The sequence below is a fragment of the Pongo pygmaeus genome, chromosome 9 (genome assembly GCF_028885625.2).
Source record: "Pongo pygmaeus isolate AG05252 chromosome 9, NHGRI_mPonPyg2-v2.0_pri, whole genome shotgun sequence".
Taxonomy (NCBI): Eukaryota; Metazoa; Chordata; class Mammalia; order Primates; family Hominidae; genus Pongo; species Pongo pygmaeus.
In genome coordinates this window covers 20335389-20358161 of record NC_072382.2, presented here as the reverse complement: position 1 = coordinate 20358161, position 22773 = coordinate 20335389, and the positions used below count along the sequence as shown (strand labels likewise).

The window sequence follows — 22773 nt, the reverse complement described above, 5'->3', positions numbered from 1 at the left end:
AAGCTCAGCTTTCAGTGAGCGTGAGAGCTTAGGCCACTAGCCTCAAAGCTGTTCCTCAAGGGAAAAATGTATGCCAGGACAACAGAAAGTGCTTCTAAAACCTCTGGTAACGAAGAAGGTGGTCTGCAAAAATCAAAGAACTATTGAAACCAGGGGGTATAATGTGAAGGAATTGTTTCACTCTGTACATTAGTATCATAAGCTTCCTGAAGGGGACAGTCTGATTCCACCTATAAATGCCAAGTGGAACACCCCAGATCCAGATAAAGCCACTGATATGCTTCATATGCAAGCCATGTGAAACTGGCTTTATGATGACTAGGACATTTACCCTCTGAATATGCCCACTACCCAGTCATGGTAAATGCTGTGGTTAAGGGTGACCCCTTAATGTGGATAACCTTACTGTTGCAAAATCAAAAGACAGTTCGAGAAGCCTTATCAAATGTGCTGTCTCAGTTTCCTCTCGTGGGTCTTACAGATGCTAATAAAACCATTAGGTTAAGAGAATGGTGAGACAGAGGGCAAATGGATTCATCCCGGAAGGTGGAAATTTTTAAATGGTTATTAAGAAATAAGGTAGCAGGGTGTGGTGGCTCATGCCTATAATCCCAGCACTTTGGGAGGCCAAGACAGGATGATCACTTGAGCCCAGGAGTTCAAGACTAGCCTGGGAGCCAAAGGGAGACCCTGCTGGTCTCCCACCATTAAGGGGTTCCAAACAAGTTTGCTATATTTAACCCAGTTTGGAGAAATTGTAAGTCAGGAGGCAGATTACAATGAGAAATCTGATCTGAAATTGTGGAGGCAATAGGTAGATGAGTCAAGATAAAGACTGGCAAATGGGCAAGAGTCTCTTGGCTCAATCACCTGCTGGGGACCCCAAGCCTTCTGTATATAAGTAGGTAAAATGGTCAGGGAGTGGCAAAGAGAAATTCCTGGGACTCCTTCATATGGAAGCCCCAGGCACAGTAGTACCAAGAGCCATTGGTGAAGCCTCGAACAATTAGATTAAGAGAAGGCCAGGCATAGTGGTTCACGCCTGTAATTCCAGCATTTTGGGAGGCCGAGACAAAAGGATCCCTTGAGCGCAGGAGTTCGAGACCAGCCTGGGCAACAAGGCGAAACCCCATCGCTACAAAAACTAAAAAAATTTGCCAGGCATGGTGATGTACGTCTGTAGTCCCAGCTACCGGAAGGCTGAGATGGGAGGATCACCTGAGCCCTGGAGGTGGAGGCTGCAGTGAGCCATAATCGCAGCACTGCACTCCAGCCAGGGTGAAAGAGTGAGATCTGATTGCAAAACAAAAAAATTGAGAGAACACAAAGATGTAAGTGTTGACAGAACTATGAAAGTTGGAAGCTGCATCTCCTATATGTAAATGTTTTATTAGGAATGGATATTATGTCTGGCTGGGGAACACTTCCCCTACCTAGTATTGCAAAAACAAAACCTGTTGATAAAGTCCTAATAGAAGCTACAGTTAGAAAACTGAGGGTTAGCCAGGTGTGGTGGCTCACACCTGTAATCCCAACACTTTGGGAAGCTGAGGCGGGTGGATCACTTGAGGTCAGGAGTTCGAGACCAGCCTGGCCAACATAGTGAAACCCTGTCTCTACTAAAATTACAAAAAATTAGCTGGGCATTGTGGTGCACACAAGTAGTTTCAGCTACTTGGGAGGCTGAGGTGGCAGAATCCCTTGAACCCAGGAGGCAGAGGTTGCAGTGAGCCAAGATCACACCACTACACTCTAGCCCGGGCAAAAGAGCAAGACTCTGTCTTAAAAAAAAAAAAAAAAAAAAAAAAAAAAGGAGAAGAAAAGAAAAGAAAGTGAGGGTTGATGGAATTAAGATGAAAGTTTACACGAGAGTTGGTATATTCAAACACACTTCATATGAGAGCATAAGAGCTCCACACCCTTCTCCCATACCTACTAGCCCTACGCCTCTCTTCATCTGTATGCTTTGTAGCATCCTTTACAATAAACTGTAAAGGTAAAAAACAAACAAACAAACAAAAAAACCACCAAAAAAACAGGTGCTGCTAAAACTGAACTGTCAGTTGTAGAAGACTGCGATGGAATTACCACACCCACTGTTCATAATTCAAAACTGATCAAGACTTTAAAGTAATGGAGAATAAAGTAAAAGGCATGTTAATTGTTACGGAATACCTTTGCTTGCCATTGCCTCAGTGAACAGCCTTTAATTTTTTTTTTTTTTTTTTTTTTTTTTGAGACAGAGTCTCGCTCTGTCACCCAGGCTGGAGTGCAATGGCGGGATCTCGGCTCACTGCAACCTTTGTCTCCCGGGTTCAAATGATTCTCTTGCCTCAGCCTCCCGAGTAGCTGGGAGCGCCCGCCACCATGCCCAGCCATTTTTTGTATTTTTAGTAGAGAGAGAGAGACGGGGTTTCACCATGTTGGCCCGACTGGTCTCAAACTCCTGACCTCGTGATCTGCCCGCCTCGGCCTCCCAAAGTGTTGGGATTACAGGCGTCAGCCACCGCGCCCAGCCTAAAATCTTACTTAAAAAATTTTTTACATGAGTTTGCCCACTAGATTTAACTTATGGTTGCAAAATAAATTGATTTCACCTTTATCTATATCATTAAATTTGGTAAAAGCATTACAGTTTGTCCAGTAACTTCAGAGAAGTCAAAAGTCTTTTACAATTTCTTAAAGTTTCAAAAGATTCTTAATTTATTGGCTCTTTAGGTCAAAAGAAGGACTTTTCAGGGTGATGAAAATGGAGGAAGGAGGAGCTCACCTTTCTAAAAATGAGTTTTCAATTACTATAATTATGCATAAGACAGGCAGCATTTCTGGGCCAAGATTTGATGCCTTGGTCCCACGAGAATTAAATTAGAGCCACGCATAAATTTGGGGCAAGTTCTGCAAAAACCACTCAACCTCTATTGATGCTGAATGAAAAACTCATTGTTAAGATTCATCAACACGAATATATTTTCTAACACACACTAGCCACTCTGGCAACATCCCTTTCATCATTTTCTATCCAAGAAACAGAACGGAATGCATTTCAATCCTGCTCAACAATGACCACGATTACAAGGGGAGAGCTCAAAAGAATCTAGTTCACCGAGCCCGACCTTAAAGTAGCAAGGCCCAACCCACACTGCTGGCTATTGTATTGGTTCCCCCACACCTCCAGGGCTGGAAGGACACCTGAACGCTCCCGACACGTTGAGAGAGAGAAAGCCAAACGTTAAGGGCGGGGTGGTGGATGATCGGAATCGTTCACATCGCAGCAAGCCAGGAGGGACACAGGTGTGCGGCCAGGCCCCGGTGCCGCTGTCCTTGCTCCAGGGCGACAAGGCCCTTCGAAACCACCACAGCCCTCGTAGGCGCTTACTTATTCATTCACTTGACAATTACGCGAGGGGCACTCTAGCAGGGCCGGTTCTCGGGGCCCCCGCCCCAGTCTTGGTAAATCGCTGCCGCCAGGCGCGGCCCTGCGCCGCCCGCGCCCCGCCGACGCTGCCACCCGCGCCACGCTGCGGCGCGCTCTGGCCACCTGGAGCCCAACCCCGGCCTCCGCCGCACACGAGCGCCCACGCCCCCGGCCCTGCCCGCCGCAGGTCCCCCGGCCTCCGCCCCGCTTCGCCGCCTTAGACCTGCCGGGTTCGTGGGGCAAGGGAGGCGCGCGTCTGGAGGCCCCCAGCCGCCCGGGATTCAGGGGCTCCTCTGCGCGCACTCGAGAGCCTCGCGGGTGGGGCAGGCCCACCGACCACTCACCTCAGCCGGGTCAGAACCAAGCGGCCTGCTCTAAGCCGTTTGAAACCGCTTGGGCCGCCGCACACCCCGCAGTGTCCTCGTTCTTTATTGGTCCTCGACGGACCGCCCATCGGACTTTTATTGGTCCATTTGAAAGGCCTATGGGCACGCGCCGCCCGCAGCCTTAAAGGGGCCGCGCGCAGCCGTGTTTCCCTCTGGACGCCGCCTGCACGGGTGGGGACGCTGGTCGCCGCCGGGGGCAAGTCTGCACTCCAGAAAGAAGGGCGAAAGATGTGTGTAGACCTGGACATCCCTGGTCGTCAGCATGTTTGCTTTATTTAATTACAGATGTTCAGGCTGCTGTCAACACCTGACAATTTGTTTTGTCATTTAGTTCCCTAGAGATTGTGAAGCTAAGTGCTGTGAGGGAAACCAGAGGCAGCGGAGATGTCGTGGAAGTAACAGCGAATGAAGCCAGGACGCTGGATTCTGACCTTGGACCTGTTCTGAGTAAATCACTTTTCTCAGTAAATCTTCTGGAGTTGTTTCCTTATCTGTAAAATGGGATAACGATGTTTCCCTTACAATTTAATAGGAGGAGTTAATATAACTAATAGAATGTCTGAGAAAAGCCTTTGTGAGCTGTAACGCATCCTGCAAATGCTTAATATTCCCTTATAAAAATGAGAGGCTTGGTTAACATGATCTCCAAACTTCTAGCTTAGCTCTACATTCAGTGTTTCTATGAATGAGTTCAGGTCCTTACTTCCAAGGAATTTGTAATCTACAGTGGTTGGAGGAATATAACATACAGACTAGTCACTAAAATTCAAAGCAGTGTAATAACTGTATAAATGAAAAGCTATAAATGCTTAGAGACAGGAGAAATTTGATGGGGGAGGATCTGTGAGGAAGATGAATTTTTAACCTAGGATTTAAAGAATGTGTAGATTCCCAACAGGCTAAAAGATGGAGAGGGGTTAGATAAAAGTAAATGAAACAATTACATGTTTTTTCATTGTCAAGTTGGCAGAGATGAAAAAGTTCAACAACCTTTGGTTGGTCAAGATTTGGAAAAACAGGCTGGGTGCAATGGCTTATGCCTGTAATCCCAGCACTTTGGGAGTCCGAGGCAGGAGGATTGCTTGAGGCCAGGAGTTCAAGACCAACCTGGGCAACATAGCAAGACCCCATCTCTGTTTTTAAAAATATAAAGAGATTTGGAAAAACGGACACTCAAAGTCACTATTGGTAAGAATATAATTGGTACAAACCTTTAGGAGGACAATTTGACAGTTGCTAAAATGTACATAATCTAGTTCTGGCCCAGTAATCCACTATGAGGAATTTATCCTACAGATCTGTGCAAGTATGCAAAGAAAAATGTACAAGGATGTTTACTGCAATACTGCTTTTTTTTTTTTTTTTTTTTGAGACAGTCTCGCTCTGTCGCCCAGGCTGGAGTGCAGTGGCGGGATCTCAGCTCACTGCAACCTCCGCCTCCCATGTTCAAGCAATTCTCCTGCCTCAGCCTCCGGAGTAGCTGGGACTACAGGCGCATGCCATCACACCTGGCTAATTTTTTGTAGTTTTAGTAGAGACGGAGTTGCACCGTGTTAGCCAGGCTGGTCTTGATCTGCTGACCTCGTGATCCTCCCGCCTGGGCCTCCCAAAGTGCTGGGATTACAGGCGTGAGCCACTGCGCCCGGCCTTTTTTTCTTTTTTTTTTTTTTTTTTGACAGAGTCTCTCTCATGTTGCCCGGGCTGTGGTGCAATGGCGTGATCTCGGCTCACTGCAACCTCCGCCTCCCGGGTTCAAGCAATTCTCCTGCCTCAGCCTCCCAAGTAGCTGGGATTACAGACACCTGCCACCACGCCCGGCTAATTATTTTTTATTGTATTTTTAATAGAGATGGGGTTTCACTATGTTGGTCAGGCTGGTCTCAAACTCCTGACTTCAGGTGATCTGCCTGCCTCAGCCTCCCAAAGTGCTGAGATTACAGGCATGAGCCACCATGCCCAGCCCTTTTTTTTTTTCTTTTTTTTTTTTTTTTTGAGATGAAGTCTCGCTCTCTCGCCCAGGCTGGAGTACAATGGCACCATCTCAGCTCACTGCAACCTCCACCTCCCAGGATCAAGCGATTCTCCTATCTCAGCCTCTCAAGTAGCTGGGATTACAGGCATGTGCCACCAAGCCCAGCTATTTTTTTGTATTTTTGGTAGAGACGGGGTTTCACCTGTTGGCCAGGCTGGTCTTGAACTCCTGACCTCAAGTGATCCACCTGCCTCAGCCTCCCAAACTGTTGGGATTATAGCTGTGAGCCACTATGCCCAGCCAGCACTGCTTAAGATAAAAATAAAATAAAATAAAATAATAAATCTGGAGGCCAGGCATGGTGGCTCATGCCTGTAATCTCAGTGCTTTGGGAGGATGAGGTGGAGGATTGCTGGAGTGTGGGAGGTCAAGGCTGCAGTGAGCTATGATCATGCCACTGTACTGCAGCCTGTGTGACAGAGTGAGACCCTGTCTCTAAAAAAAATAAAAAATAAAAAATCTGGAAATTACATGTTCATCAACAGGGAATCTTTTACATAAATTATGACATATCCATTAAATAGAACACTATGAAACTGTTAAAAAGAATGTGGTTAATCTATGTGCTGGAACAGAAACATGCACAAATTTTATTAATTGAAGAAAAGGCAAGTTGCAGAACTTGTGGAATGATTTTATTATATATGGTTATAAATGTATGTGTGTTTGAGGGCATGCCTGAAAATGGTTAGAACATTCCTGGAATTATAAGAAACTTAATAGGAGTGGGACTTGGGAGGGAAATGAATTTTTACCGTTGACGTGGTGTGTTTCTTTTTTCTTTCGTACAAGGAGCAGAGAGTAGTGGGGAAAGTGTGAGTCAGGGCACAGAAACAAGAAAGTGCATCGTATGTATGGGACTGAACATGTGGGGTTGATTTTAGGACTGAAATTATGTTGGGAAGTAGTGGAACACAAGATTGACACAGAAGGTTAGGAACAATTCTTTTTTGGTTTTTTTTTTTGAGACGGAGTCTCATCTGTCGCCCAGGCTGGAGTGCAGTGGCGTGATCTCAGCTCACTGCAACTTCCACCTCCCGGGTTCAAGCAATTCTCCTGCCTCAGCCTCCCAAGTAGTTGGGACTACAGGCGCAAGCTGCCGTGCCTGGCTGATTTTTTTGTATCTTAGCAGAGACAGGGTTTCACCTTGTTGCCCAGGCTGGTCACAAACTCCTGAGCTCAGGCAATCCGCCCGCCTCAGCCTCCCAAAGTGCTGGGATTACACATGTGAGCCACTGTGCCCGGCCAGGAACGATTCCTAAAGGATCTTGAATCCCAGGGTATGGAATCCCAGGGTATCTACTTTATTAAGTAGATAATGGGGGGGCTATTAAAGGTACCTGAGCAAGAGAGTGGCAAAATCAGAGTTGTACTTTAGGAAAATTAATTAGCTTGATTGCCTAAAATGGTTTAGAGTTGGGAACCCAGCTAGGAGTCTGATATGAGGTGTTAGCAGTGGAGAGGATGAGAGCAGATTCAAGAAAGAATGAAAGATTTGGCAACTGACTAGATTAGGTGCAAAGGCAAGGGTGGGTCCCATTTAGGGAGGTGAGTCAAAGAGAATTCCAGGATTTGATTGCCCAATGGAAGTAGGAAGTCAGGAGAAGCCGGTCTCAAGGGGAAGGTGAGGCATTTAAATTGCAACCTGTTTACTTTTCGGTACCAAATGAGGCATTCTAATGGAATCATCTGAGTAGGCCTAGAAAATACACGATGGAAGCTGGAAGAATAGATGCAGAATCTATGGTATAGATTTGGGAATCACATTGATAGAGTGAATGAGACCACAGATTGGGGGATTGGAGAGAGTGAAAGGATGGCCAATGAAGACAGATCCACATGTAGGAGAAGAAAGGAATGAAAGCAATATGGTCATGGTAACCTTGGATAAATTGGTGAGGATATACAGAAATAGTTTTCTTCAGTCATTGGTCATTGGCATATTTACTTTATTTAAATATTACCAGAAATAAACTGAAGATTACATTTAAGGACAGGGTGTGATGGTAATCAGGAATTGGCTTAATAAAGGATGTGTGTGCAGTCTGGGTCCTGGAGAGTTTTAGAACAAGATGACAAAATCCCTTTTTGTCTTGGATGACTTAGGTGCAGCCCTACTTTAAGATGAGTATTAGATGTCTGATTCTACTCATTTATTCATTCAACAAATATTTATCAGCACCTATTATGTAGAGGGACTCTTCTAGGCACTGCAATGATCAGTAGACAAAATAGACTCCCCAAAATTTCCTCCCGTTGTGGTGCTCACACTATAGTGAGGAAACGTAGACAATCAACACATAAATAAATTATATAGTATGTTATTAGACAATATGTCCAGTGGGAAAAGAAAAAGAATAAAACTAGGTAAAGGGATAGGGAAGTGGGGTTGGAAAGACTGTAATTTTATTTTATTTTTCAACTTCTATTTTAGAATCGAGGGTACATGTGCAGATTTGTGATAAAGGTATATTATGTGATGCTGAGGTTTGGGGTATGATTGAACCTAGGTAGTGAGCATAGTACCTAACAGTAGTTTATCAGTCCTTGCTTGCGGGGGTCTGTCCCACAGACCTTGACCCAGCAACGGATGAATAACGTACACTAACACAGATATTCTGCCTGTCAGTCCGGCTAAGGGTCTGGGCCCCTCACAGACACCAAGGAAGGTGCTGTAAAGAGTAGCAGCCGGCCCCATCAGCCAGGGAAGCTTGCATTTATTCAGTATAGATTAAATGACAAAGGTTTTGAGTCAACACCGCTAGAGGGTAATTGACCTGGTTGCCAACAACCCTGCCCCCACCCCCCGAGGTTATGCACCCGAGGTTGATCAAAGATTGGTCTTAAGACCACATGAGTAAACAAGCTATTAATATAAACTACCCTACATTCCTTTGTATCTACTTTAAGCTATTTACTGAAGGTAAAGATTAGGCGGCTTTCGGCCATAACCCTATCCTGACACTTTTGCAAAACCTTCCGGCCTTCCAAGATTTGTGACTATATTTTATAACTTCATCTTAAAATTTTCCCACCAGCGTGACTGAACTCCCACACTTGCTCCTCTCCCACTCTCCCATCTCTAGTAGTCCCAAGTGTCTATCGTTCCCTTCTTTATGTCCATGTGTACCCAATGTTTAGCTCGTATTTCTAAGTGAGAACATGCAATGTTTGATTATCTGTTTCAGCATTAGTTTGTTTAGGATAATGGCCTCCAGCTGCATCCAGGCTGCTGCTAAGGACATTATTTCATTCTTTTTTATGGCTGCATAGTATTACATGATATATGTACCACATTTCTTTAATCCACCATTGATGATGGGCACAAGGGTTGATTCCATGTTTTTGCTATTGTGAATAGTGCTGCAATGAATATATGGGTACATGTGTCCTTTTGGTAGAATGATTTATTTTACTGGGTGGAATGGTAGTTCAACTCTTAGTTCTTTGAAAAATCTCCAAACTGCTTTCCACAGTGGCTGAATTAATTTACATTCCCACCACAGTGTACAAGTGTCCCCTTTCCTCTGCAGCCTTGCTAGCATCTATTAAATTTTTACTTTTTAACAAAAGCCACTCTGACTCGTATAAGGTGGTATCTCGTGGTTTTGATTTGCATTTCTCTGATGGTTAGTGATGATGAGCATTTCTTCATACGTTTATTGGTCACTTGTATCTCTTTTGAAAGTGTTTGTTCATGTCCTTTGCCCACTATTTATTTATTTATTTATTTATTTATTTATTTAGAGACAGAGTCTCACTCTGTTGCCCAGGCTGGAGTGCTATGGCACAATCTCACCTCACTGCAACCTGTGCCTCCCAGGTTCTCCTGCCTCAGCCTCCCGAGTAGTTGGGATTACAGACACCCACCACCATGCTTGGCTAATTTTTGTATTTTTAGTAGAGATGGGGTTTCGCCATGTTGGTCAGGCTGGTCTCGAACTCCTGACCTCAGGTGATCCACCCACCTCAGCCTCCCAAAGTGCTGGGATTACAGGCATGAGCCACTGTACCCGGCTTGCCCACTTTTTAAATGGGGTTGTTTTTCACTGGTTGATTTAAGTTCTTTATAGATTCCAGATATTAGACCTTTGTTGGATGCATAGCTTGCAAATATTTTCTCCCATTCTGTAGCTTGTCTATTACTCCCTTGATAGTTTCTCTTGCTGTGCAGAAGCTCTCTACTTTTAGTAGGTCCCATTTATCCATTTATCATTTTTTGTTTTTGTTGCAATTGCTTTTGACGACTTAGCCATAAATTCTTTGCCAAAGCTGATATCGAGAAGGGTATTTCCTAGGTTTTCTTCTAGGATTTTTATATTTCAAGGGAAAGGCTGTGTTTTCTGTTATTGTTTTTTTTTTTTCTGAGATAGGGTCTTGCTCTGTCACCCAGGCTGGAGCGCAATGGCGTGATCACAGCTCAACCGCAGCCTTGACCTCCTGGGCTCAAGTGATTGTCCCACTTCAGCCTCTCGAGTAGCTGAGACTATAGGCATGCATGAAAACACGGTTTTTTTTTGTTTTTTTTTTTTGTAGAGACACAGGATCTCATTATGTTACCCAGGATGATCTCAAACCCATGGACTCAAGCAATTCTCCTGCATCAGCCTCCCAAAGTGCTGGGATTACAGGTATGAGCCACCACACCCAGCTGACTATAATATATATATGTATATAAAAGGAGGCCAGGGGCAGTGGCTCATGCGTATAATCCCAGCACTTTGAGAGGCCGAGGCAGGTGGATCACCTGAGGTCAGGAGTTGAGACTAGCCTGGCCAACACGGTGAAACCCTGTCTCTACTAAAAATACAAAAATTAGCCAGGCGTGGTGGCAGATGCCTGTAATCCCAGCTGCTCGGGAGGCTGAGGCAGGATAATCTCTTGAACCCGGGAGGCGGAGGGTGCAGTGAGCCGAGATTGTACCATTGCATGATCCAGCCTGGGTAACAGAGCAAGACTCCATCTCAAAACAAAAAAACAAACAACAACAACAATAAAATATTTATATATGAAAGGGTGGTCAGGGTAGGTTTCACTGAGATTACATTTGAGCAAAAACTTAAAGGCAAAGGAGTTAGCCATGAGTATATACCTAGGGGAAGAAAGTGCCAGCAAGGGCCAACAGCTGTGCAAAGGCCTTATGTTTTTGAGGAAGACAGAGGCTAGTGTCGCTGGCCCAGAGTAGCATGCATTGGGGGGTAGTAGTAGAAGAAATCTTATAACAGTGGGGGGTGAGGACTGGCAGATCCCACAAGGCCTTGTAGAAATCTTATACAGTACCTTGCCCATAGTAGGTATTCAATAAATGTTTGCCCAGTCATCTTTTGCCATCTAGGATTATCATCAAATAGCATTTATCTGTGTATTTATTGGAGTTACGTGTGCTTTTATTCCAGGGTCTTCTCAGTAGTCCTTTTATATAAGGAGTATATTTATGAACATACTGCCCTCTGAGGGCAGTGAAACCCTTGTGGGCATTAGAGATCAAAGTGAATGCTATATTTTTGCAACTGGAAACAGGAAACAAATGTCAAATACTGTGGCTGCTGAATAACTGTGCTGGGCATTTCTGAAAAGCCTGTTAGAGTTGAGACAGTGCTCATTCTTTTGTAATCACAAGCTGAATTCTGGTTGAACCATCCCTACCATGGGATATGTATCCATATTTCCAGCCTAAAAGGAGCAGCTTCAGTGATGAGCTTCCTTCAACTTTCAATGCAGGTGCCCTCTGCATTATTTCCCTGGAGATAGCAGTGGTGACATTAATACAGATTTCAAGTGGCTGTGGGTTTTAGTGCCTTAACTGTCTTCCAGGATTGCAAAGCCTACCCTGGCTTGCACTTGATTGCATTTAGTAGGTGCTGGTTGAATGAAGGAATGAATAGCCTTTATTTTTTCTTTTCTCATATTGATTTTCCATAGCCCCCAAAATGTAGGCTGTCCAAGAACTTTGACCACAGAAGCATCAGTGCCACCAAAGAGGAAGGAGGGAGAAGGGAGAGATAGGGATCTCATTAGAAGACTATCAACAGGCTTTTAGGGCCTGGAGGGAAAACCATCAGGAAGGGCAAGATATGTGAAAGTTCTTGGCTCTTTATGTCTTATAAAATGAAATAAGCAGATTGTGTAGCTTGGGGCTAACTTAGCCTTGGGTTTAAACTATGACCCTTAATTAGGCTGTCTGGGTCTGTTTTAACACCATGTCGAGGAGACCAAAGTTATGAGTTGGAGCTTTGACTGGACATCAAACTCTATTCCCTATGCTGAGCTCTGCTAGCCTCTCCAGCTGGTTAACGGGAGAATGGTGTGGAGAGAAAATAAGTGGGCAGATGAGGGAATGTTTCAAAACAAAGAGTGCCTAAAAACATCCCAAAACACACATCCTATTAAGTGAATCAGTTAACTCATCTTCACATTTGAAGAAAAGATATATTACAGACTGTTTCGTAGCCATAAAAAGGACTCAGCCACATTTCTTTTATCATTATGTCCATAAATAGAAACCAGAGAACTTAGGGCCAGGCGCGGTGGCTCACGCCTGTAATCCCAGCACTTTGAGAGGCTGAGGCAGGCGGATCACAAGGTCAGGAGATTGAGACCATCCTGGCTAACACGGTGAAACCCCGTCTCTCCTGAAAATACAAAAAATTAGCCGGGCGTGGCGGCGGGCGCCTGTAGTCCCAGCTACTCGGGAGGCTGAGGCAGAAGATCGTGCCACTGCACTCCAGCCTGAGTGACAGAGCGAGACTCTGGATAACCTTGGATATCGGTGCATTACTGGGTCCTCTTAGAACCCTCTTAGAAACCTATGCACCCTCAGCTTTTGTAGATGCTGCCTCTTAGTTCCTGTGCATTGAATTTGTGTTTTCTTTAGGCCTACGTTTGGTGAGAGCTTCAGTTTATGCCAGAGTCCTTTCTCTGGGCCAGAGATCCTTTCATTTTAGATTCCACAGTTTGTTCATACACCATAGACAGACCGTGACTGTATTTTGAGTGAGTTTGCAAAAATATGGCCAGTTTGTTAGAACTTGACCCACCATCTGCTCACTTATCAGTTTCAGGGTTTTTTTGTTTTGTTTTTTTAGTGACAAGGTTTTGCTCTGTTACCCAGGATGGAATGCAGTGGCGTGATCATAGCTCACTGTAACCTTGAACTCCTGGGCTCAAGCAATCCTCCTGCCTCAGCCTCCCAAGCAGCTGGGACTACAGGCATGAGCTACCACACCTGACTAATATTTTTAAATTTTTTTGTAGAGATAGGGTCTTGTCATGTTGCCCAGGCTGATCTTGAACTCCAGGCCTCAAGCAATACTCCTTCCTTCTGTCTTGGCCTCCCAAAGTGGTGAGATTACTTTGGTGTAGCCACTGTGCCTGACCCTAGTTTCAGATTTTATATCCAGAGAACTAGACAAGGAATTCCCAACCTTTGTTTTATCCCAAGATGTCCTCCTTTTCTGCTTTTTTTTTTTCCCTCCCAAAGAGAACAGTGGGGGTTGGAGGGATGGTTATCCTTGGGCTATTCTACTTGTTTTTGTTCTGGCACACCTACTCCTTACTACAGTTAGAAAAATTATACACCGTAGCTTATACTCAGATCTCTGGTCACTTAAATACAAGAAGCTTCAGTCTTTCTTGCTTTCATTTTTTTTCTTTTTTTGGGATGGTGGTGGTAATGGTGTTGCTAGACTCTAAGCTCTGTAAGATTATGTCTTTGTTTAGGCATGGGCAGTGCCTAGCCCATAGCAGATGAATGAATGAATGAATGAATGAATGAATGAATGAATGAATGGGGATATTATCCTATAGATGGTGTGTGGTTTAGAAAATCAACTATTGAGACTTGACATGAAATTCTACAACGGGCGTTGAGATTAACATGATTCCCAGTTTTCAGTGAGGGATATCACATCCAGAGAACCTGAGAAGGGATCCCTAGCTCCTTGTTCTAGCCTTGAGAAGTAGTGGATGAGCTATGAAAAGACAGCTTTTAAAAATAAATGAAATTCTAGTGATAATTTGATCCACTCTCAGACTAACTATGAAAGTTGACTAAGATCAGACAGAGCTAGTGGCAGATCTGGGACTGGAATTAGCCCTCCATGTCCCCAGCTCCAGTACTTCTCTTACTACATGAGATAGTCTTGCCAGTGACCATCACTGCAAGGCAAAGCAAAGTTCTGTAACAAAGACCTAGAACAGAAATAGAAGATACATGGTATACATGCCATGACATTTCCTTCCAGTGCACAGAAGAGATGTCACTAGCCATATGACATTCTTCCCATTGGGTGCGAGTAGGCCCTCAGGCAGCCACTACCAACCAGTCAGAGTCAGCAATCAAGAGGAAACCCATCTACCATTCCTCTTCCAGAGGAAATAAAGGTTTCATCAGTCAAGGAACTCTGGCCTCAACCTGTCTTCTCCAGATGAGCTGAAAACTCCAGCAGGAACCTCACACTCTTTATTGCTCTTCACTGTCCCCACATCCGCAAAGGACTTAGAAGTGATGTCTGTAAGCAGGTTTTCCACAGCATGGGTCTGCCAGACAGAGCAGGTGCAGGATTAGTCATGACTCCAAGCCAGGCGAGGTGATTAAGAAAAGCTAAATTTATATTAAATTATCATAAAGTCCTAAAATACTGAACATAGTGGTTAAATAACTCCAGAAAGTCCAATCTCTCCAGTGAGTAACGTTAAAACCATTACACATGAGCATGGGAGAATTGCTTCCATTAGTTTAGGACAGAGAGATTTTGCTTTTTACAGAGTAAATCAGTGCTCAAATAGATACTTCCTCAAATATGTCCTTTCTACATTCTGAACAGCCCAAGTGCAATAAGATCCTTCCCCCTTTCCAATCAAGAAAATGCCACTTTTCTACTTGTTCTTCCTCCCCAGACATGAGTCTAAGTACCCAAAGTGCTCCCTCTACTGCTTGTCAAGTGTAATGTGGGGAGGCTGAGAACTGGGGCTGACGCTACTGAGAGCAAGGCTAAGGGCCTGGTATCTCTCTCTAGCAGTCTTAGAACTAACTAGAAAAGAATTGATCTTGTCCTTTTTCACCCATGTTTGGTAGCTGATTTCTCAATACCAGCAACCACAGGAGAAGTTTCAACTCAGGAAACTTCCCCTAGAAATTCTCCCCTCCATTCCCAGCCCCTGTTATTCTCTCCTGCCACTTCTAATTCCTGGGGGAGAAGAGGTCTGGGTCTGCCATGGGCTAGGAGGGCCTCATCAGTGGTGCTCTCTACCTTCCTACTCCTTGCCCACCTCTTTGCATCTTTATTTATTCGGCCCTCCCACCACAGGACTTTGGAGATTGCTGGTGCCACAAGGCTTGGTCAGAAAAAGCAAATTAGGCAAAAAAACAAACAAAACAACCCCACGAAGAACAGCTAGGGAGATGTTTTAGGGCAAAAATAAGTCTCAATTTCCCTGATACTAGGCTGAGACACGTGCCCTTTGTGTGAATGAGCATGAACCAGGTGATGCCATCCCACACGGAAACTAAGCCCCTTAGCTGAGGAGACAGCTGTAAGAGGAACGTCATCACCCCATAGCCACAGGCTCGCTGTCCACTAACTTAGATCCCTGAGCACTTGAGAAAGAACACAGGAAGTTCGACAGGAAGTTTGACCCTCATGGATACTTCTGTTTAGGCCCTGGGTTTCCCAAGTCTCCAACCTGATCGTTCTTTCTGACCATTTATGACAACTTCTGGTTTTTCTTTGAAAGCTTGTTTCTAGGTCTCTTCCCCAGAATCCCAGGGCATGAGGGAGAGAGGGTTCAGGTGGTATACCATATTTGGTCTAGGCAGAGCTTCTTAGACTTTTCAGAGACTCAGCCCCCAAGGCCTAACATTCACTCAAGCCACTGGCTCAAAACCTGGTTACTTTGAGCAAAGACTTAGGAAAGGTACTGGCCAGTGGTGGCACCAGGAGGGAATTCCTATTAGCCAGTAGCCTCGTGATAGGGACCCCAGTTATCTGAATATAGAAACAGCTCCAGACATTCTAGCAGGAGGAAGAACAGCCTGAGCCACCCCCATCTCACCAGTATCTACTGCTGAAAAGGCAGTGACTCTTAGGGCAAGAATAATGTCCACTGCCAGCAATGGACCAGACACCCAGATCCAACTACCCCCAAAAGCTTTTTCATGTTACCAACACACTTGAGGCTGGAGGTTTCCCAGATGCCCATACCTGCTGGGCTGACTCTTCCTTCTTCTCTCAGCCTCTATCCTTCATCCCTGTCTTTACCCACACCCCCTTGTCCCAGCCCCTGATGGGCAAGTTCTCTCAGAGAAGCAGTCATGCTGGCTGTGATGGGGCAGAGCACAGTCCTGGGTCATCAGCTGCATCAGCACTGAGAAGCAGGCACTGAGGGTACTGGGGGAAGGGGAGGTGGACCTCTATGCTGGCGAGGAATCATGAATAAGCAGTTTCAGGGGGCCCAGGACGGAGTACAAGATGTGAGGTTCATGGTAAAATCCAGGTCTAAATTCTTGTGATGTGCCATCATTTCTTGTGCACAGGTAGTTATGGACTCACGTAGTAAACAGCTCCGATGAGGGCTTAGGAACAGTTATGGGGTGGGAGGAGGAGGAGGACGAGCACACAGAAGGGGGGCCTGCGGTGTAAGCGAGCACAAGGACTAGACGTCCATAAAGGAGAAGGAACAGGCAGGCAGGGAAGAGAACGTGGGCATTTAGACCTGGCTCTCTGAGGAGAGCTTGCGTTCATGTTTCCAGCCCGTGTCTGGCAGAGAGCCTCGTCTTTCTGGAGTGGCTGCAGTATGGACACTGCTACACTCTGACTGCTCTTCCTGTAACAGCTGCTCCGTCTCTGTGTCATCCAGGGAGCCAGAGCTGGCCTGGATGGACACTGTGTCTGTCTTCATGCATACATGATCCCGGAGGAGGCCCCCACGTGAGCTTCGCAGTTGCTTGAGGTCATCCCATTCAGCGTCATTCCCAGACAGGAGGCAGATTCCCTCTACGATCTTGATCTTCTCCTTGGTGTAGTTATGGTCAGGCCCTCCCTAGGGTGGAGAGTGGGCAGATATGGTCAGTCAGTTGGCCTTCTACAAAGGATCCCATGGTAAACTGAAAAAGGAAGTGGATGGGGTAAGAGTAGGAGTGAAGCACACAAAAATCCCACAAACAAATGGGGAAATGTGATTAGGGCAAATGTATGAGGCCTAGCCTAAAAGGGGAGAGGCAGCTGTGATGATTATTACCATTACCATACAGGAGGAGGGAAAACCATGGCTTCCGGTCCTGCAGCAGCCACTCGCTGGCTTTGTCACCTTAGGCAAATTATTTCACATTTCTAAAACTCAGTCTCTAAAACTCTGCAGTGTGAGGAGAGTAACAGTATCCACACCTCACAACCAACTGCTGTCACCTTCAATGAGATGATACATGGAATGCAGTTATCAGGGTGCTTGACACAAGATGCACTATAACATGTTAGCTAGGTTACATTGTTATTGTGGTTTATTAATGGGACATCATGCTGATATAAATCATCAAAAGCAATTGGCAAGAGCAATTAAATGTACATTTATTCAGGATTTTAAGCTACTTCAGATGCTAGTTTGTATCTCTTTTTTCTAATTTTGTTAAGGAGAAAACTTGGGAGGTAAGACGGGGGACTCTGGCTGGGCATGGTGGCTTACGCCTGTAATCCCAGCACTTTGGGAGGCCCAGGTGGACAGATCACTTGAGTTCAGGAGTTCGAGACTAGCCTGGCCAACATGGTGAAACCCCATCTCTACTAAAAATACAAAAATCAGCTGGGTTTGGTGGTGGGTGCCTGTAATCCCAGCTATTTGGGAGGCTGAGGCAGGAGAATCCCTTGAACTCCAGAGGCTGAGGTTACAGTAAGCCAAGATCACACCACTGCACTCCAGCCTGGGTGACAGAGCAAGATTCCATTAAAAAAAAAAAAAAAGAAAGAAAGAAAGAAAGAAAAAAAAAACTTAAAAAAGGAAATCCTCTTATCTGGGTCCTAAACGTCAATATAGTGGGGTCCTGCAATTTATAACCTTTTTTGGGAGGTTACTCTCGCTCTGCTGTCATGAGTCCTGGGACCATTCCCAAGCAAAACCTGGGACTCTTCCAGGCACAGCCTGGAGTTCTGCTCAGGCCTCTCCCTTTATGGCTTCTTCAAAGAGCAGCCTCCCTCCTGGCTGCTGGGGTATACCAACTGACATACCACCACTGCTAGAGGAAAATGGATCATCTTGGGTTCTGTCCCTGGGATAGTATTCCTGCCAAGAGTTCTGCAACTGTGGCTGTGGCTCTATTTTTGTAACAATTCAATTCCACAGATATTTACTGAGCCCCTATGTTAAGCAGGAGACTGTGCTAGGTGCTTTGATGATTATACAATATAAAACATGGTCCCTGCCCTCTGAGAGTGACAGTCACCTCAGCCATGCAGAGTGGGACATAGATAGCACACAAGCAAACACACAGATGTCCGTTCACCCAGCACACCCTCCAAGATGAAATTAGTATAAGATGCAGACCACTCAGTGTCTTAATTAAGAGACACGCTGGGCAAGTTAGGGAGAGGTGGGGATATGGCACTTGCAATTTGGGAAACACCACTCCCTCTACAAACACACAGCAACAGGTACCTGAAATCAAGAGGAAATCAGAAGAGAAAAGGTGAGAGACTATCAGAGGGGTGAAAGAGCTGCTGAGGAAGAAACACACAACAGAAGAAAGAGGTCACACTATTTTCATTGCTATCCTGTGGCCTTCATTGTGGTTCTTTTCTGGAGCATCAGATACTCCAGGAACCCAAGAATCTTCAAGAGTCTTTCTCTCAAAGATATTGGGGAGGGGTCTACCATTCCTAGAACTACAAGTCATCCCTGCACATTCTGTTTTGACTGCAGTAGAAGCTTTTAAAAAAATTTAAATTTAAATTTTTTTTTTCAAACACCAACTTGAACCAGAAATAGTGGAAGCTATTTAAATATGGGAATTCATGGATCCAGAAAGCACATGATTGTTATGTGAAATGTGTTCATTACACATGAGAGCCCTGCAGGTGTGAGAGCAGGTTCTGACTGTGCTAGATAGGCCGAAGAAGTAGACTGATTAGGATCTTCATAAGGAATAAATTCTGATGAAGAGTTACAGTGTTTTAGGAAAAAAACAAGGCTTATATTGGATTAGGAAAATCTGAAATACCAGGTATAGTTCCCTTGTGGAAATGGGACTTTTTTTTTTTTTTTTTTTTTTTTGAGATGGTCTCATTGTCACCCAGGCTGGAGGGTAGTGGCATGATCACAGCTCACTGCAGCCTCCAACTCCTGAGCTCAAGTGATCCTCCTACCTCAGCCTCCTGTGTAGCTGGGACTACAGGCACAAGCCACCACACCCAGCTCATTGAAATGGGACTATTTTTCATGCCTTCACATTAAGCAAATAATTTTCCATTGAAGTGACAAAGAAGTTAAAAAAAAAAAAAAAGCAGGCTGGGTGCAGTGGCTTATGCCTGTAATCCCAGCACTTTGGGAGGCCGAGGCAGGCGGATCACCTGAGGTCAGGAGTTCAAGACCAGCCTGGCCAACAAGGAGAAACCCTGTCTCTACTAAAAATACAAAATTAGCCGGGCATAGTGGTGCATGCCTGTAATCCCAGTTACCCGGCAGGCTGAGGCAGGAGAATCACTTGAACCCGGGAGGTGGAGGTTGCAGTGAGCTGAGATCGCGCCATTGCACTCCAGCCTGGGCAACAAGAGCGAAACTCTGTCTCAAAAAAAAAAAAAAAAAAGCAAAAGCAGGTAAACCTTCAGAATTCTAGAGAAATTTCTGTGATAAGAGGAAGAATAGTGAAAAACAAGCTATTCCCAACTATAGGTGCTACTAGCTTGGACCGGAGGTTAGTAATGGGCAAGTTCAGGAGCTCTTGGGTTTTTTGGGTGTTGTCTGGGAGAGCTCCCTTGTTTCAGAAGCACATAGCCTTTTGCAGGGGAATGACAGTTCCTGGAAGGAAAGAACCTATGAGCTGGAAAAATATCTCATGGCAGGGCAACTGCTTTCAGACCTAAATCTTCTGAGATCTGCCTTCTAACCTGGCTCTCACTAAGGTCCCTCAAACTAATCCCTCAGAGATTCTAGAACTTCCCAGAAACCCAAATTACATTCAGTTCTTCTGTTCATTATAACTTCCAAAATGGTAGATGGGATTACTCAGCAGCCCTTACTGACTTATTTGGGCATTTGGAGTATAATCCCTCCCCACACCTCCCCAAAAAGACCCTTGAATATAAATTTCAATTTTTACCTCTTTCTTATAGCACAGCTGGTTGTACATGGCTGGTTTGGGGATTGCTTCAATCTTCACTTCCTGTGTGGATGTTCGGTAGGAGGGGTTGCTGTAGGTGAGGTTCCCCATTCCAGGATCAGTGAACTTGGATTTTTTGTGTCTTTAGGAGGGAAGGTGATGAGAAATTAGTCGAGATCTTTAAGGGGATGATACCTGGGAAAGCTGTAAACTGAGTCTGGTAGACAGCCTCTAAGATGGTCCCAGTGATTCTTACTTCCTGATACTCATGCCCTTAAGAATCCCCTCCCCTTGAGTGTGGACTGGTCTGGTGACTTACTTCTAATGAAAAAATTATGCAAATGTGATGGCTACTAGATTAGGTTACCAAGAAACTGGTTCTGGTCTTGAGTTGCCCTCCCTCATTCTCTCTTGCTCTTGCTCTGGGAGAAGCAACCTGCCATGTTGTAAGTTGTCCTATGGAGAGGCCCACAAGGCAAGAAACTAATGAGGAAGGCCTCCAGCCAACAGCCTATGAGGAGCTGAATCCTACCAACAACTATGTGAGTGAGTGTGGAAGGTGATCCTTCCCCAGTCAAACCTTGAGATGAGACTGTAACCCCAGCTGATATCTGGATTGCAGTCTGTGAGACACCTTGAGGCAGAGGCGCCTAGCTAAGCTGCATCCAGATTTCTGACCCATAGAAACTGTGAGATAATGGCTGTCATTTTAAGTCACTCAGTTTTCGGGTAATTTGTTATGCAGCAATGGAGAACTGATGCACTGAGCTTTAGAGTCAGACAGATCTGTTTCAATTCCACCTCTGTGATTTATTAGCTGGGACCTTGATAGATATAATCTAAACTCTCTGGCTGGGTGCGGTGGCTCACACCTGTAATCTCAGCACTTAGAGAGGCTGAGGTGGGCAGATCACACAAGGCCAGGAGTTCGAGACCAGCCTGACCAACATGGAAGAAACCCTCTCTCTACTAAAAATACAAAAAAAAAAAAATTAGCTGGGCATGGTGGTGCGTGCTTGTAGTTCTAGCTACTTGGGAGGCTGAGGCACAAGAATTGCTTGAATCCAGGAGGCAGAGGTTGCAGAGAGCCGAGATTGCACCACTGCACTGCAGCCTGGGCAACAGAGTGAGACTCTCTATCTCAAAAAAATAAGACAAAAATTAAAAAAAATAAACTTTCTGAGCCTCAGATCCTCATCTGTAAAGTGAGGAATAATAATACCTGTGTTACGAGGTTGTCATGACATTGATATATATCCATTAATGGTAACTGTTACGATGATGATGATGAAGAACAACAGCAGCAAACTGCAAGCTACGTTTAAAGCATTTAGGGGAAAATATAAAGAAAGAGGGACATAAAAAGATTATAAATGACACATTCTACCTTTCCAGAATGATTGCTACTGAGCAAAGATGTATAAACCAATATTGTAGTAAAAGGCTGTGTTTGTATAAGGGGAAAATCATTTCCAATTTCAGTGGTTTGAAGCAGGGAGTACTGGAAAAAGCAAAGATGTTAAGAGTCAGTCTTAGCTTTGCCTCTTACTTTGTGACCTTGGGTAATATTCTCTGTGCCCTCAGCATCCTAGTCTATAAAGAAAATCCGAAGGGTTGTTACAGTCATTCTATAAGGAAAATGCTTATGCTATGACTGGAGAAGAGTAAGTATTTAGGTTTCCACCCTTTCCTTCTGCTGCCCTGACCAGGCACCCAACCTTGCAATAAGGCTGGTCAGAGCTTGATTCAGTGAACTGCAGAGCTTTGGGAGATCCCAGACATGCTCATGAAGACCAATGAGCATGTGACCCCTGCAGCAAGACTGAAGTTACCTGTACAGCATCAAAGCTGCAATCACCACCAAAATCAGAAGAATACTGAGGAGTCCACCAATGGCGTAGCTGATATGAAGTCCTTCCCCTAGGAAGAATAGAGAAACACTAGACAGGGGCCACCGACAACTTTCTAGCTGGTGCTGGTATGAGGAATGGAAAGCTGAAAGGCTCCTTTTGTAGATGTTGGATCCCATACCATCTGAGGATGGCTGAGGGCCTCCTTTTCAGATAGGTAAATGGGAGGTACAGGGAGGAGGCTGAGAAGAAATCTGTCACTCTGCCAGCATCTCTGATCCCATTTCGACCACTTCCTAGCTATCTGACATAAGGCAAGATGCCTAACTTGTAAGCCTACATTTTCTCTTTAGTTAAATGTAAATAATAAATTGCTCATAGGACTGGAGGAAATTACATGAGAGTATATATATACATGTGCACACACATATATGTGGCATATATATGGCTTATCACATGCCTGGCATACGCAAAGCATACCATAAGCTGTCACTGTAAGTGGTGAAAGCTATTATGATTATTATTTCTGTGGATTTAGTTTAAAAAGAGTTCATCAACCCCAGAGTCCCAACGAAGGTTATGAAAGATATCAGTGGAGACTTAGATTCATTACATCTTCTTTTCCAGAACAGTGGGGTACTCAGGGCTTACCTGGAGCAGCAGGAACAGCCTCATTGGAACGTGCACAGAGGCCCAGCCTGGCATCCCTTTCAGAGCATCTGTGGGGCACAGAAAACTGAATGTGAAGCCTACTCATACTCAATGAAGGTCACGCCTTCCTCCAG

At 44.9% G+C, this 22773-nt stretch overlaps 2 protein-coding genes across 4 annotated transcripts in view; both read right to left on the bottom strand.

The window, feature by feature from the left end:
- Positions 1-3857, bottom strand: part of CKAP5 (cytoskeleton associated protein 5) — a 103291-nt gene extending 99434 nt beyond the window's left edge. The window contains exon 1 of one of the 2 annotated variants that reach the window (XM_054439682.2): positions 3760-3857. The gene's annotated coding sequence lies outside the window, so the exon portion shown is untranslated. The remainder of the gene's footprint in view (positions 1-3759) is intronic. The other variant, XM_063671896.1, reaches the window with a different exon arrangement.
- A 10565-nt stretch (positions 3858-14422) lies between these two features.
- Positions 14423-22773, bottom strand: part of LRP4 (LDL receptor related protein 4) — a 60585-nt gene continuing 52234 nt past the window's right edge. For both annotated transcript variants that reach the window (XM_063671895.1, XM_054439685.2), the window contains exons 35-38: positions 22640-22707; positions 21971-22058; positions 20139-20280; positions 14423-16873 (exon numbers count right to left, since the gene is read on the bottom strand). In XM_063671895.1, coding sequence (XP_063527965.1) covers positions 16541-16873; positions 20139-20280; positions 21971-22058; positions 22640-22707 — 631 coding nt within the window. In that variant the 3' untranslated portion in view covers positions 14423-16540. The remainder of the gene's footprint in view (positions 16874-20138; positions 20281-21970; positions 22059-22639; positions 22708-22773) is intronic.